The following is a 15106-nucleotide window of genomic DNA, read 5'->3' as shown; positions in this document are numbered from 1 at the left end:
CTCACTTCCAAAAAAATTGGCCGTGAAAACCCTATGAATAGCTGTGGAGCATTGTCTGATACAGAGCTGGAAGATGAGAGAATGATGCAAAAAGACTGGGCAGGGTTCCCCTCTGTTGTACACAGGGTCACTAGGAGTCAGAATAGACTCCATGTCACTAACAATAAAACAAGAGCAATTGGTATAAAACAGGTTTAGGAAGATGCAAACTCATTCTTGGTAAGTATTGTGACTCAATGGGTAGAAGTGTGCAGCGGCACCCTGGGTAGCTCAGTAGATGTGAGCTTGCTATAGGTACAACTGACTGGGTTTTACAGAGGCAGTAGAGAGCATGAGTCCAGGAGGTCAGTTAAAGCTTTATAGTAATCACTGGTGCTGAATTGATTGTAGATCTGCCATGAATGTGTGTTTGTTGGCTGTCATTAGATTTGTATTTGGTATTACGCACCATACTTGATAGGTGTATGCGTGTATGTGTGAAAAGTAACAGAATGATAGATTGATGAAAAACCAATTATACATATTATTCTTTACAGATTGCACCCAAGACTTATCAATCTTTATGGAGGAAGCATGGAAGAAATGAATGATTCCAAAGCAACATGTAATTGTTTATGAAAGAAATATGCAAACTGGAATTTTAATATGAAGGAATATAGTCATGCTTTAAACAGGTATCCTGATAGGAAAAAAAATTTTAGAAAAATTAAAATTGCTATTTTTGATGTTACTTAAAAGATATATGAAATATACCAAAAACAAATTTTGGTTTTTTAGAAGGTATTTATTAGAACTGAAAGTAAACATTGCAGGTACTTAAAATTTAAACATCAGTATATCAATTTTAACTAGATAATTCCAAAGTGAAATAATTTGGATTTTTTGATTTTTCAGGATTTGAGTCTTTCAATTCTAATGTTAAGTTTCCTATGGCCTGGTACAGACAAACCACAAGTTCACATAAGAATGCCCTGATTTTCCTGGGGAGGTGCCAATCCAGTGAGGTTAAATTTCAAAATTACACAGCTAGTTAATGATATAACCAGAAATAGAACTATTTTTTTTTTCAAAATCTCTCCAATACCTAGACTACTTGCCCAAAAAGAAACCCAATCTTTTTTTTTTAAAAGTTATGGTTCCAATTTTGTGAATCTTCTCTGAAAGTTGATTTTCTTAAAGTGGTAGGGTTTTAAAATTCATAATACAGGTAATTTAAGACTTTATAACAAATTTTATTTTAAACTGTGCAAAATATCTAACTGGGCAGAATCTGGCCTAATTGGGAGCTGTGTTCCTCTTGCTCCTGAAAGTCATGTTATCCAGCAATCTGAAATGCCATCATTTCTGAATAAGAAAGAACTAATGTTCCTCAGGGATCATCTTTGAGAAAGCGATTCTGAATTTGGGTTTGATTTTCTACCATGGATCCTACTATTTGGTTTTTTGTAATTAAAAACATGAAAATATCTTTTGCTTGAAAAAATGTTTGTTTAAAAATATTATATACATTTAATTTCTGTTAGTACACACCAATTTCAAGAGGTTTTTATGCTCATTGAGATTACGTTTTGCTGCTCAAGTGCCTTCACAAATCTCCATGCATTGCTCACTCTCCAGTCACCAATCCGAGACTGCAGGCTTGTGAATGGATAACGTACAGGAATTAGGCAGTCTGAAGAAGACAGCTGTTGGCAGGGACTTCATAGAAAGTAAAGACTGCCTTCTAATTTATCTATTTGATCACTTCCTATAACCAATTTTCAAAATTTGGCCACAACCTGCTTACATATATAAAGACAGATGTAGGACAATTCAGATGAAATTGTATTCTGCAGTTGTCAGCATCTAGTTCATATGCATGAATAAATATTACAAAAAATGATTGTATTTGCAAATGGAAAGGTCTTTAAAGATAAATTATTTAAAACCCAGAAAGAAAGTACTATAAAAAAGAATCTAAAACAACATCAACAAAAAAATTAAAATATTTCACTTATTGCTAAAACACATCCTGGAAATTTTGATGTCACATTTATATTCACAAGATACAAGCTAAATCTGTATTTTTAAATTTACAGTTAAATTCGTGAATTTTGTTTTTCTATTGACATGCAGAAGAGAATGCTTTTATAGACCTGATGAAAACATATTTAATATTTATATTTAAAGAGAAAAGAATAACATCTAAAAAGCATTTATGTATTGTTTGATTTGATAGTCAATATTTCATACAGTATCTAATTTGTATTCAATATTGGCCCCTAATCCTTGTCCTTGCAGAGCTTTGATTTTTAAAAAATCATTAGTGAGGTACAGTTTTCATATTTTATATACATCAGTATATTTATATTTCAAATATTAGCTAAAGTGCAACATTCACCATCTGTTTCAGAATATAAATTAGAATTATTAAGTACTGTTGTTTTTATAAACAAAAAATTTGACTAAAGATGGATTTTTGAAATTTATTCCTGGTTACCTTTGATAAAATTGTGTTATAGGAAGACTAATGGATTTATACCTATATAAACATATGTATATATACAGAAAGAATAAAAAACCCATAGCTGTATTAACTAATTATCCAGAAGTCATCCCATTAAGCTCAAACCAGTGTACAAGCTCAGTCTGAAGTTTGTGCATCAGGCCCCTAATGTTCATAGACTGCTGAATGAATGTCTGTTGATCAAAGCCCATAGGAAATATATTACAAATAAATGTCTTTAAAGATAAAATCTGCCTTAAAGTGATAATGCTCTTAATTAAAAATTTGGGAACAGCTCTTTGAAAAATTCTGCTAAATATTTTTAAAGAACATATTTCAAACAAGTCTCAAAAACCTATTGGAAATGAATACCTATTCAGTGGACTTTCTTTTACTGAAGCAAGAACATACGGTAAATAATATCTCTTTTAAAGGAATATTTCAAGTCCAAGACTTCTCCAATCGAGTTGTTTACTTCCTCAATGATTTAATTCAGATCCACTTTCATTTCAAGATATCTTCAAGGGATTATTTATCTTGAATAATTGAATGCTTTAGTGTTTTTCTATCCATTTAAGAGCTGAAAGATTATCTTTGAATATATTGAATAATACCTTTGCAGCTATTTTCTTTCAAAGAGTAATCATTGCTTGGATTTTTCATCTGTGTTAAGACATAATATGTCACAAGCTCACAAGTAAAAGAAGTACATAGAGGAAGTCTGAGCAAAATTCATGGTTTCTTGTAAACAATGTCTTAAATTTCTTTAGCATAACCTGAGTCTGTTATTAGTTCTCTCAATTTGAAAGAAGTCTTTAATCATCATCATTGCTTTTACTGTTCACGTAACTCCAACTGTCTCTTCGGTTTTCTTCTTGTAGGATGGATTTGTACTGTCTTTTAAAGAAGCCAACCTGAAAATAGCATTCCATAATCACTAGCGTATAGTTATGAACATATTACTCTCAAGATCAAATCTAAACAGTCAATGCCAATATTTCTTCAACTGTGTCCCATGTAGTCAGTAAAAATTAGTTTGGGAAAAACTGGGATAAAGAGCTTTTTTGTCGTTGTTACTGCAGGACTTCTCAGTGATGCACACACATGCACTCCAAAACTGATTCAACATAATTCCAAATGCTTTTTAAAAAAGAACATCTTTCAAAACTAATGTTACAGTTTGAACATTTGTTGAAAATAAGTGATCTTTAAGAAGATGTATTTCTCTAGAATGACTTTGGTACTAAAGTTAGGAAAAATGAGATCACTACTATATATTCACTTAGGAATTTAAAAAGTTAACATTAAAAATACTGAAATATATAAATCTGATAACTTAGGAGTCACAAATAGGCATTGAGAAAATCAAGAATGGCCTTTTGAATGGTTTAACATTAGTAATTATTAGAGGCTTACCTTCCACATGACATATGAAATGAATAAAAGTAAAATAAGTCCAAGTAGCAAGCTACTTGAAATAATCGCTATAGTGAAATGACGTTTGGGTCTCTGATGATGTAGTCCTTCGAGGAGAACCTACAGAAATTAACCAAAAGAACGAACCACCGGTTTAAAAGCTTGCTTCTATTTCCTTTGAAGCCCCTCCACGATCCACAATGGTATATAGAATAACCCACCCCATTCCCTGGCTGGTTCTAACACAACCCTAGGAAACACTGGTAACTGTTTAGCAGAAACAGTGAAGAGAATGGGCTTTTTTCCGTGGTTCTTCCTCCAATCATCCTGTACCAAATTCACCTCCTGAAAGACCTGTGTCATTCCTTCCTGCCACTTGTGGAAAATGTCAACTCTCAGTAAAGTATTTGCAGCGCTCCATGATAGTCAAAATCTATTTTCCTGCCTAAACACCCTAGCAATATCTTTTCCCTACAATCTTAACGTTTCAGTTAAAAAGGTAATCTTACATGCGCAACATTCTCATCCTTGTTTAGTTCAATAACTCTTGGATTTGGCTCTGGAAACGCTGTCGCTCTTATTTCAAACTTCAGTGCTGAAGTCTCATCCTGTTTAATAAAAGAAAGATCACAGTAGCCTGAGTCACAGTTTTATTTTATGAAGATATTAATAGCAGGTAAGGATCATGAGAAATGATTTCTATCTAGAGGTTTTCGCAATTTCTCTTCCCCAATTTATTTCACAATTTGCAGTCGATTGCAATGCAGTGCTTCCTTTGGTTCCAAAGGCGTGGTCTTCGTATTAATTTATAAAGCATCATTTTATTGAAACCCTTTTATTAAACATGGCTACTTTACAGATTAAATATTATAAATATTTAAATTAAGTTATTATTTGATAGTTACCAATGTATTTTTTCCTGGATATTGAATTTTTAGCCCCAAACAAGTCTTTCTTCACCTGATAAACATGTCCTTAAATTCATTTTATTTGGGATTCTTTTTCTTTCTTTCTAAATAGTGTTGTATTTTGCTGCTCTCATCAAATACATATAGTCTAATATTGCCGTGGAAAAATCTGGTACAAATAGTTATAGCATTCAAATATAAAATCAGTAGATAAACTCAGATCTTTACTGTCTAATGCAGGAACTTTATAACCCAGAATCCACAGAGCTGGGGAATCTGGTGGAGGGGCTCCCATGGACTCTAAGACCTTTTAAAATTGTATGCAACATTTAGATTTTTTCGTATGTGCATTCATTGTGCTAGATGAGAATATATTCTTTCGTCAAACTCAAAGAGGTCTATGACCCTCAAAAGTTAAATCTACTGTGTAAAGATTATTTAACATTTTAGAGAAAACGTGTAGAATTTTTAGGGCTGAAAATAAATTCCTTCCGCCAGGGATGATTTCATCCCCAGAGGACAGTCGTCAGTGTCTGGGGACATTTTCGACTGTCAGGATTTGAGAGGTGGTGCTACGAACATCTAGTGGGTAGAGGCCAGCGAAGCTGCTGAATATCCTACGATGCACAAGACAGCCCCTGACAACAAGGAATTATCTGGTCCAAAATGCCAATAGTGCCTACTATTGAGAAACCTGGACATTGAGAGCATGAGAAGGCAAACTGCAAACGTTTAGATAATTTGTTGATGGTCCCATGACGTAGTTTTTAGCACAACTGGAACTCAAACAGACATCTTTTATTTCCCTGTCTGGTGCAACTTCCTCTTGACCACTGTCTGGTACTTTCAAATATTCCTTTGGCTTGCTATGTGCCATGCACGATTAGTAGGTGTTTTATCAAATGCATCTCATTTAATTTGCAATACCCCTGCAAAGGAGATATTATCCATATTTATCAGATAAGGAAACTGAAGAACAGAATTCCAGAGAAAACCAATTTTATTTCAAAGTGCTTCTCAGAAGTATGCATATTCCTTTCTAGGAAGAAGTTGAAGATATTTAATTATTTTTAATTCAACCTTTCAAAGTTCATATTCTTAAAAGTGTGTTTTGTTATTGTATGTTTGTGTTTTATTGTTGATAAATTTTGATGTTTTAGTTTGATTTTAGGAAAGCCTTAATTTTACTTCTTAGCTTTATTAAATATTAGACTTTTAAGCATAATACAAAGTAGTTTGGAAAGAACTTTATGGTTATGTGACATGTTAAAGTAGCCAATGTCTTTGGTTTAGTCAAGTTTCATAAGCAGTTGGACATGCTTTCTAAAATAAACCTCATAAGACTGTAAAATAAGACTATGCAATAATTACCTGTTTAATGAATAAAGCCATGTCATTTAGACAATGTATTTAGCTAAAGCGATAAGTGGAAACAGTTTCAAGTTTCACTCCAAATTTTTCTTTCAGCCATACCTTCTCAATTTGTTGAATGCCTCCTTACACACCAGCCTATCTATATAAGATGGTTGAGTTTGTAGATTCGATATAAACTTATCCATATAGAAAGTTGTCACTGTATTTTAGACTTACCATTTCTAAAATGGATGGCCGGCCTTCCAGCTGAACATGAACACTGGCTTCTTTTCCACTTTCCATTTTCCCAAAATTGCATAAGAAATTTAAACAGTTTGGATCAGCTTTCATGCAGTACTTGAAAAGAATACAAAAGAGCTACATTAAAATTTCAACATTTTATAAAATGTTAGCTAAAATATTTTACATGGAATTAAAAATCTCCTTTGAGTGGCATTTATAGAAATTATTTTGCTATAAACATAGAATTAAAGATCTGCTTTCATTAGTGGCATTTAAAAAATTATCTTTAAACAAAACACAAATGTTTTGTAAATTATAACAAAAACAAAGTATTTGAACTGGAGCATGTGTTCTCATTATTCTTAGGAACTTAACCTTCTGGGATAGAACTAAAAGACTCCTAATCAGACTCTTGCTAAGTTACGTGTTCATTGTACAACTTGGATCGTTTGAAGGATAAAATTGCTTCCTCAGTTTTTTTTTTCCCCATAAATTCACTAAAATAGAGTGAAAATTAATCTCATGCCACAAAGGCTGTTCAGCCCAAGACAGCATCTTGGCCTCTGAAGGGTCTGGAATAATGTCAGGCCTAGCACAAAATGGGCATTTGTTAGATAAATAATGAAACTGTATATTGTATGTGTTTAACCCAGTGTCTATCTCAACTCTCCAACTGTGCCTGTTCCTTACACGCAAGAATATTGCCGGAACTTGTTTCTCTCCTGCACTTCACAGACAGCTCAGACCCCTTAATTATTGGTTTTAAAGTGCTTCAGTTCTGTATGTCGGAAAGGAGAAACTACAACCTGAAAAATTGAAACTTACCAATAGCCTCTTATCAGTCTTTGACAAGAATCTAAATATGTCTTTCAGGGTCTCCAATGCACCTTTTTGCTGCTCTGACACACAATTGCTTTCATAATTTTCAAAACGGCATTCTCCCATAGTAGTCTATAAAGATAGAAGACAAGAAAAATCTTATTCAATATTAGAAAGAAGATCAAAAGCTACATGGTTTTAAAAGATCTAATTTCTTTTTTTCCTGAAATATATCAAGTACTTCTGAAATTATGAAAATATTTGTTGACAGATTTATTTGGGAGAGGTTAAACCTCTATGACAAAAATACAAAAACTCAGCAAAATTTTAGAGAGTTGGATATAGGTCCTAAACTGATCAAATGGCCTTAACCTCATAGAAAATAGGGCAATATGAAAAATGGACATTTGAACATCGGCATGAAATTTAACATTTCTTTGGCTTTAGACACAAAACAATGTGTTAGAACAGCATGTCCTACCATCTAAATCTGGAATTCAGGAAATATTTTTAAAAATTAGATCTAAAATCTACCTAGTAGGTTTATTTGTTGATTGCTTGTCTTGAAACTGGGAAGATAAAAACAATTCTGATGGAATCATGGGCAACACAGGAATTTTAATCCTAAGTAATGATTTGAATATTCTTTTAAAAAGGCTTAAATACCGATTTTTCAATAGTGTTCTCCATCTTAATGGAGAATTCTACCAATTAGATTACTTTCACAGGTCCATATCACCAAGACAATGTACTGAAGATGGCAGAGCATTGTTCGCTAATCGAATAAGTTCAATGCAGAGGTGCCACTGTAATCCTACAGTTCTAATGCATGTATAAGATTCAAAGTGTACTCCATGAATGCATGTTGAATTCATGGCTTAGAGTAAGTGTGACCAAAATAAGTTAACAGAAATCTCCATTTTAGCAATATTATTTACAATAAAGGAAAGAACACATTTTTACCTGGACGTCCAAAATATTGAACAGCTTGTTGGTTTGGGGGATAAAAGAATTTGGTACCATTATTTCCACACTAACATTTGGAGCCATGCTATAGCCAGTGTTGATAACCTGATAAGAAGGAAACATTTTTAATTTTAAAATATTTTTCATAAATGTAAGTACAGAGAGCAGTGAACTTTTAGGTGAACCCATATGTTGTATGCAGCATTCATACTGGTGAAGGGTTGTAACTGGATATTCTGTCTCCCTTTGCTGTGCAGCTCCCATAGTCAGAACTTTAAAAAGTTTGCTAATAATTAAACCTCTAGTTATTATTCCTAGCCCTCTCCTTTTCATATCAATTAGGCCAACATGTCCAGGCTGATGGTTTATTACATAAATAGTCTAAAGAAAGAGACATCAGCAACATACATTTGTATGGCAAATTATGAATTCAAAAAACCATCATCAATTGGTCCTCATAACTATCCTATGAAGTGGGCCGATATTTTATTATTCCCCAGCTAAGGATAATGCTCGGAGTTAATGATGTACCCAAGATGAAAGTTAAAAAGTGACAAGAATTGGGACCAAAACCCAAGTACTCTAATTCTAAATTCTATGATGTTTTCACAAAATCACTCTGTGCTGAGAGGATAATCATCAGCAGTAAGTGAATAAAAATGTATTTTAATTCAGGATAATTATAATGCTGATGCACTCACAAAATCAGAAGGGGTAGGTTATTGGGTTTCAGAGAAAATACACCAGGTTTTTAATAATAATGCATAAGGGAATGATGGTTCATTATTGTTGATAAATTTGGGAATTACAGATCCCTGAAAAAGGAAACTGGGCCAAAATATTGCCTCCTGAGAGCTAAACTATAAAACCAAGAAAATAAGTAGTTGTGCCACAATATCTGAATGAAATAGCATGACTCACACACTTGCAATAACCTTTTGAATGCACGTGACATTGACGAAGAAAGAGTGCTCTTGGCTTTGGGACAGGTGGTAATGGCTAGGCCTTGGAAGCACAGGGCAGTTGCAAAAGGCAGTGTCAGCAATGGGTACCCAGCAGTGTCCAGACCTTTAGACAAGGTCTTCTTGATGCCATCAAATAATCAACCTAACCTACAATAGTCTTCATCCTTGTTTGCTTAATAACCTTTAGACCTCCAAGAACACTTCATTCTTGGACAGACTCACCAAATCTACAGGCTGAAGTATCTCCAGTCCCAGTCACTCTATTGTAATTTAACTAGAAAATACGTGTTAACCGTTAATTGTAAGTTAATAAGTAGACTTTGTAGAGTCCAACTCAGTTTCTGTTTCAGTTTATCAAAGCACAATCCGTCACTGGGGTCCGATGGGAACAGTTCTTGGGACTTCAAATTAGAGCGCTAAATTTTTTCAATGTTAGTTTAAAAAAACTTGAGTATACATAGACTCAATGGGAGTCTCAAAGGGAGTCAACAGGACTTCAAGGTCATTCTTCCACAACTCTGAGGCAGAGCCCAGGAATTCGCGTTTTGGATAAGCACCCCAAGTGACTGATACACATTTTGAAAAGCACTACTTTACAAAATATCACAATGTACCTAATCCAATCCAGACTCATTCACATTCTATAGATTTTTATAGAGCTCTAAGAATATTTGGGCAGTGCTTTTGGTTCAAAAAATGTTTTTGTGGATGTTACCTGCAATTATTTACTCATCATCAACATCTTTGGTGCATCAAAAATCTCAGTTGACAGTAAAACTTTTTAAAAGAATTTTTAGCTTTATATTAGTATATTAATACTTCTGGATAATGATAATACACTTTACTTTTTAACAAGATTATTTAATAAATGATGCATCACTTGTCATAGGTCATATATCTATGGCCTGAAAGGCTGACCAAGTAGACCTTAAATGGAGAGGCAGGAGGTAAGAGCTTCCTTTACTTGGTAGATAACGTTAGAGCTTTTATAAAGCTTGAACCAAGAAGAGATTTCACTGATTTGCACCAAAAGATGCCTTCCCTTGGCCTATCCTGTTTTCTGTATGCATCTCTACTAGATTCAGTCCCTCTGCCAGTTTGAGGCGTTACCTCTGTTTCTGCTTGCTCTTTCCCCCCTGTGCTGTAAGGAGATGTGGGCTTGAGCAACAGAGACAAGACAAATGGGAAAAAAGGAGCAGAAGCCCAAGAGGAAAGGGCATGAGTACCTGTGCTGCAGTCCCTTCTCACTCTCAGCCAGCCATGCTTGGCCCGAGGCTGAGGGACATCACATGCATCTCACGTCCTCTGCAGCAATGCATCAGTAACATTCTTTCCGTTTGTTACAAATATCAATGCAATCAACTTTACTTACATGGAAAGTGAGGTTCATTTTCTCTGCCATGCATGTTCCAGGCTCATTTTCCTCCGCTGATCCATACACAAAAGAAGTTGGGCTTACAAACCTAATAGAAACAAATTCAAATTTAACTGTCTCATTTCATAAGGTATAAACAGTCTTTCTCCATAGTCTGGATTAAAGCATATCACCTAAACACCCTCTAATTCAGACTACAGATGCCTCCTAAATACTGTGGAATGCTTTTAGTTTCCTGGTAAGACAAGAATTCTAGTGAAAATGTAGTGAAATTAGAAAGCCATGTGCTCTGACTTGGGTGACAATCTCTCTTCCCACTGTTATCCTTTGCTTGCCTTCCCCCAAGACCGCCTCGCACATTCTACTAACCATTCCTTCTCTCTCAGCCTTCAAATGATTCATGTAAATTTGACAATTATAAGATAAATTCTTAGCTTTTCCCTAAGGCTCCAATATCCTCTTATACCTCAATCTATCTGACCTATTCTTGAGTTATTTCTTCCTATCCCCCAATTCTTGCTGGTTATTTGTAATGAACTCCAAGTCTGGGGAACACCTCAAACACCAATAAATATGGTGAATTTTTTGTTAGAAAACAAGGTTGTCACCCTTTTACCTGTGATATGTATGGTTGGCAATGAACTTTAAGAACTGCTTTTCTAGGGAAATCTTGACTCCACAAGTTGCTCCTACTTGGAAGCTAATATGAGGAGCTACACATATAGAGACCCATGACATAGGAAAGAAATTAGAAATATTCCACTATTGTAGATTTAGGCAGTTTAAGAGTTGCAGAGCATTCCCTGCTCAAAATAACAAGATGTGGATAATGGAAAATTAGGAGGACACTTATCATAGGAAAATCAAGGAGGGTAGATGAGACAAATATCCAAAACCAAGAAACATGCAGCCAGCTTTTCTTTGCTTCCCCCGACTCTCTAGGTCCTCTTCTCCCTTTAATAGCTTCTTTTATCCCCGTTTTATCTCACAAACTTGCTACTCAGTTCTGTCAGTTTCAGACACTGATATTTTACTTTTGTATCATTATATGCCATCTTTATGGGGGGTTAAAAATGATTGGGGATGGTTTATATTCAGAGCAAAAAGAAGAGCACATCTGTCTATTTCTTCTGTGTCTGTCTTCCATTGCTTTAAAAAATGTGGTTTTAAACAGCCTGAATAATTTCCAGTCAAATAATTAAAGGTTTTCTTGATACACCTTTCATTCTTTCTCCACATATCTCCTTGAATGAGAGAACACACTCAAACAATTACTAAAATCATGAGTGAATTCTCGCCCGCATGGGTGAGGAATTCTGTAATTCATGGGTACAAAGGGTAAACAAGGGACACTTTGCCGCTGGCTCTCTCATACCTCAATCCATTTGCCACATAGGTAGACATGGGTTCTAGAGAGTAGTGATTTCACCAAGCTTGTAGTTTTTTGAACTTCACACTTGCCACGGCCACTGAGGATGATCGTGGCAACTACACGCTACCCAACCCCGAGGGCCCCTGGCCTGCACAGTGCACAACTGAAAAGCTGGACGTGGCCTCCTAGGGGCTTATAGCCTCTTCCAGTAAGAAGTCTCCTCCAGCTGAGCACTTGTTTGAGGTGGTCTCAGCGATGACTAGAGAGTGGATTAAAATAATGAACAGCTAAGCAAGGGACAGTACTGCTGAGGTAGTTGTTAAGAGACAGAAACAGCACAGGACCTTTTTATAAATAATTTTAAAATATGGTTTTGACAATAATGTGAGAAGCAACAGAATTTGAAATCAGCTCTCAATTTTACAGGAGGCGTCAATATCTACTTACCCATGAACAGCTAGCATGACTTCATATTTGAGAGGTATTGCTAAAGTCACTTTGTTACTCTTCAGATCGTCCATTTCCCCTTCATTTTCACTACAGAAGCAAACAGAAAACACTTTTAGAATCCAACCAGCACAAAAATCATCTTATAACTAATTACATCCTGTGTATACCTACTATACTTGGAGGTTAGTTTAAATGCTTTTGGGGGAGTGGGGATAAAAGTAGAAGTGGTGGTAAGAAATGTTTATGATGGGGTTGGCAGAAATTTGCTCTCCTTATTTACAATTATTTGCTTCTAAGCTGGTTAGAGGCTTTGTTTGTTTCTTAGATTACATAAGAGACGCTTTCTCCTGCAGACAATGAAACACAGCTCCACAGTTCCCTTAAGGTGCCCACCCCCCCCACCCAAAAGTTATTCTCCACTAGGAAATATACCAGGCGGCATGCACTGTGATGTTGAGATCCTCTTCTGCTCTGCTGAGCGAACTCGCATCCAGGAGAAAGCTAACGTCTATCTATAAAACACAGAGGGAAAGCCCAATTTTTTAATAATCTAAAATATATTTTTGATAATCTGAATTTTAATTTTTCTTAAGAGTTTATGTTCTGTGGAATGCAGATTGGAAACTATGTACTAGAAGCATAGGCTACCCCTCACTTGGGCAGCAAGCTACAGGGAGGCTCTTGGATTTGTGGCAATTTTAAAGCACCAGCATTTCCAAAATGACAGTCAGAGACAAAGCCTCCTCTGAATGTAAAGACAGGCACGTCCAGACTGACAAAATTAGAGATGCTTTCACAACTTGAGTGAGGACCCTTGCCAGAAACACCTTTTTGTATAGCAGAGGTAACATGCCTGGCAGACAGGACCACCTGGGGTGGGATGGGGTGGGGGGAGTGTTGGGGAAGAGTGAGACAGGGAAGCAGAATTCTGATTGACACATTCACATGCCCATCTTGATATAAACATGTGCCCCCCCAACTTTTTTTTTTTTATAGTGAACATTGCCAAGAATATAAACACAATCTCAAAGATCTCAAGCCCAGTTATTTTGGTTTTATTTCATCACTTAGCTAGTTACCTTAAGCAAAAAATAATAAATTATATATTTGTATGCAGCATTATAGAGAAAAAGAAAGGGTTTTATATTCACGTTAGTAAACAAAAACTATAAATGCTAAATGCTTACCCTTGAGAGATGATCTACATATATATAACCAACATTGCAGTCAAGTTTTACTATGCCAGAGCTGTCTGTGACTTCACAGTTTATTTGTTTCTCTTCCTGAAAGGAAAAACGAAACAATCGGTTTGAGGAGGAAGGGAACAAGAGGTTTGTAACTTATGTTTAAGGATGGTTTTTGAAAAGAAAATCACCCCCCAAAGAATTTACTTTCCTGGAAGACTATTTTCTGTTTACTTTTGGCATAAATAAAAATATAAATAAATTATATAAATGTGTATATGTATAGGTTTATTTGTTTACATTTTCCACAGAATAATTCCCGGACTGGTAGCTTTCATCCATGTTTGTGTGTTCCCTAGTTAATTCAAGGTCCAGTTCCTTGAAGAATCATAAAGCAAGGAATTCGTAAGGTCCATATTTCATTGGCCCTCTCCTGTCTGGTATGTGAGGACATGATGAAGGTATTTAATCGCAATAACCAATCACAATAGGATAGGATATACATAGTCAAAGACAGAAATATACATTTATGTATTTCCCTGAGTATTTTAGTTTTCCCTCCTACTATTGCAAATAGGCTCCCAGTGCTCTAGAGAAATGGGGTAATAGATATTTGTAAGAGGTCAAAGACTTCTCTAAATGCCCGTGGTATAAAGAGATGGTCTCTAGATAAAAGATGAATAAATTTGCTAAGGGCTACAGAAGCTTCGAAGGAGAAAGCAGTTGAATTTTCTCTTGGAAATTCAACCTTAGCAATATCTCACTGATGGATTTAGTGTTTATGACTCAAGCACGGTGGTAAGGAAAAGTCTCCAGGTGCTTTGAACTCTTGTAGGAGAAGAGAACTTGCCTGCCATCTGGTTGACACTAAGATTTTGGGATTTGTGGAAGATCGCTGGTTCTACCATGTTGGAAGCTCTTTGAGAACAAGACTGGGCTGGGTGTGTGAACTTAAAACACAGAGCAGTAACTTTGGAGCCCAGCACGAAGAACAAGTATTGCTTGTGCAGGGACCCCAACCAAGAGGAGCAACATCACAGCACGAGGTGAGCAGTTATCAGTGAGAAAAGCAATGGCACCCAAGCATCTTGCCTGGACAACTGGGCAACAGCAGCATTTGGAGACAAGAAGCTGACTCTTTTGATCTCAGTCAGATCCCAAAGAACTTGTCACTTTTATCAGGAGAATGGAGGAAATCTCAAAATCACCTGAAGCTAGAGTGATAAGTCTGAATACACCCCAAATATTTAGGCTTCAAATTGATGAAGTAAATTACATCATTTAGAGTTTTTAGAAATTAAGTAAAATGTTTTTTGTTCATGCCCATCAAGTCAATTCCAACTCCCAGCACCCTGTGGAAGACCTCGTGACCCTGTGTATGGTAGAGCTGAACCCTGCCCGGTCTTTCTGCACCATCCTCTCCTCTTCCAGTGCTGTATCAGACAATGATCTGCTGCTGTTCACAGGGTTTTCATGGCCAATTTTTTCAGAAGTGGGTGGCCAGGTCCTCCTAGTCTGTTTTAGTCAGGAAGCTCCACTGAAACCTATCCACCAAGGGTGACCTTGCTGG

At 35.8% G+C, this 15106-nt stretch overlaps 2 protein-coding genes across 3 annotated transcripts in view; one reads left to right on the top strand and one right to left on the bottom strand.

Annotated features, from left to right (window-relative positions):
• Nucleotides 1–2735, top strand: part of CERKL (ceramide kinase like) — a 112532-nt gene extending 109797 nt beyond the window's left edge. Inside the window, exon 13 of the mRNA XM_023622142.2 lies at nucleotides 537–2735. Within this exon, the coding sequence (XP_023477910.1) occupies nucleotides 537–618 (82 nt within the window). The 3' untranslated portion in view covers nucleotides 619–2735. The remainder of the gene's footprint in view (nucleotides 1–536) is intronic.
• ITGA4 (integrin subunit alpha 4) overlaps nucleotides 764–15106 on the bottom strand; it is a 77358-nt gene continuing 63015 nt past the window's right edge. For both annotated transcript variants that reach the window (XM_023622140.2, XM_070242038.1), the window contains 10 exons: nucleotides 13540–13635; nucleotides 12785–12864; nucleotides 12350–12439; nucleotides 10528–10618; nucleotides 8188–8295; nucleotides 7231–7356; nucleotides 6400–6519; nucleotides 4411–4509; nucleotides 3902–4021; nucleotides 764–3399 (listed from right to left, as the gene is read on the bottom strand). In XM_023622140.2, coding sequence (XP_023477908.1) covers nucleotides 3301–3399; nucleotides 3902–4021; nucleotides 4411–4509; nucleotides 6400–6519; nucleotides 7231–7356; nucleotides 8188–8295; nucleotides 10528–10618; nucleotides 12350–12439; nucleotides 12785–12864; nucleotides 13540–13635 — 1029 coding nt within the window. In that variant the 3' untranslated portion in view covers nucleotides 764–3300. The remainder of the gene's footprint in view (nucleotides 3400–3901; nucleotides 4022–4410; nucleotides 4510–6399; nucleotides 6520–7230; nucleotides 7357–8187; nucleotides 8296–10527; nucleotides 10619–12349; nucleotides 12440–12784; nucleotides 12865–13539; nucleotides 13636–15106) is intronic.

Source organism: Equus caballus, chromosome 18 (assembly GCF_041296265.1).
Source record: "Equus caballus isolate H_3958 breed thoroughbred chromosome 18, TB-T2T, whole genome shotgun sequence".
Taxonomy (NCBI): domain Eukaryota; kingdom Metazoa; phylum Chordata; class Mammalia; order Perissodactyla; family Equidae; genus Equus; species Equus caballus.
This window is presented reverse-complemented; position numbering and strand designations above follow the sequence as displayed.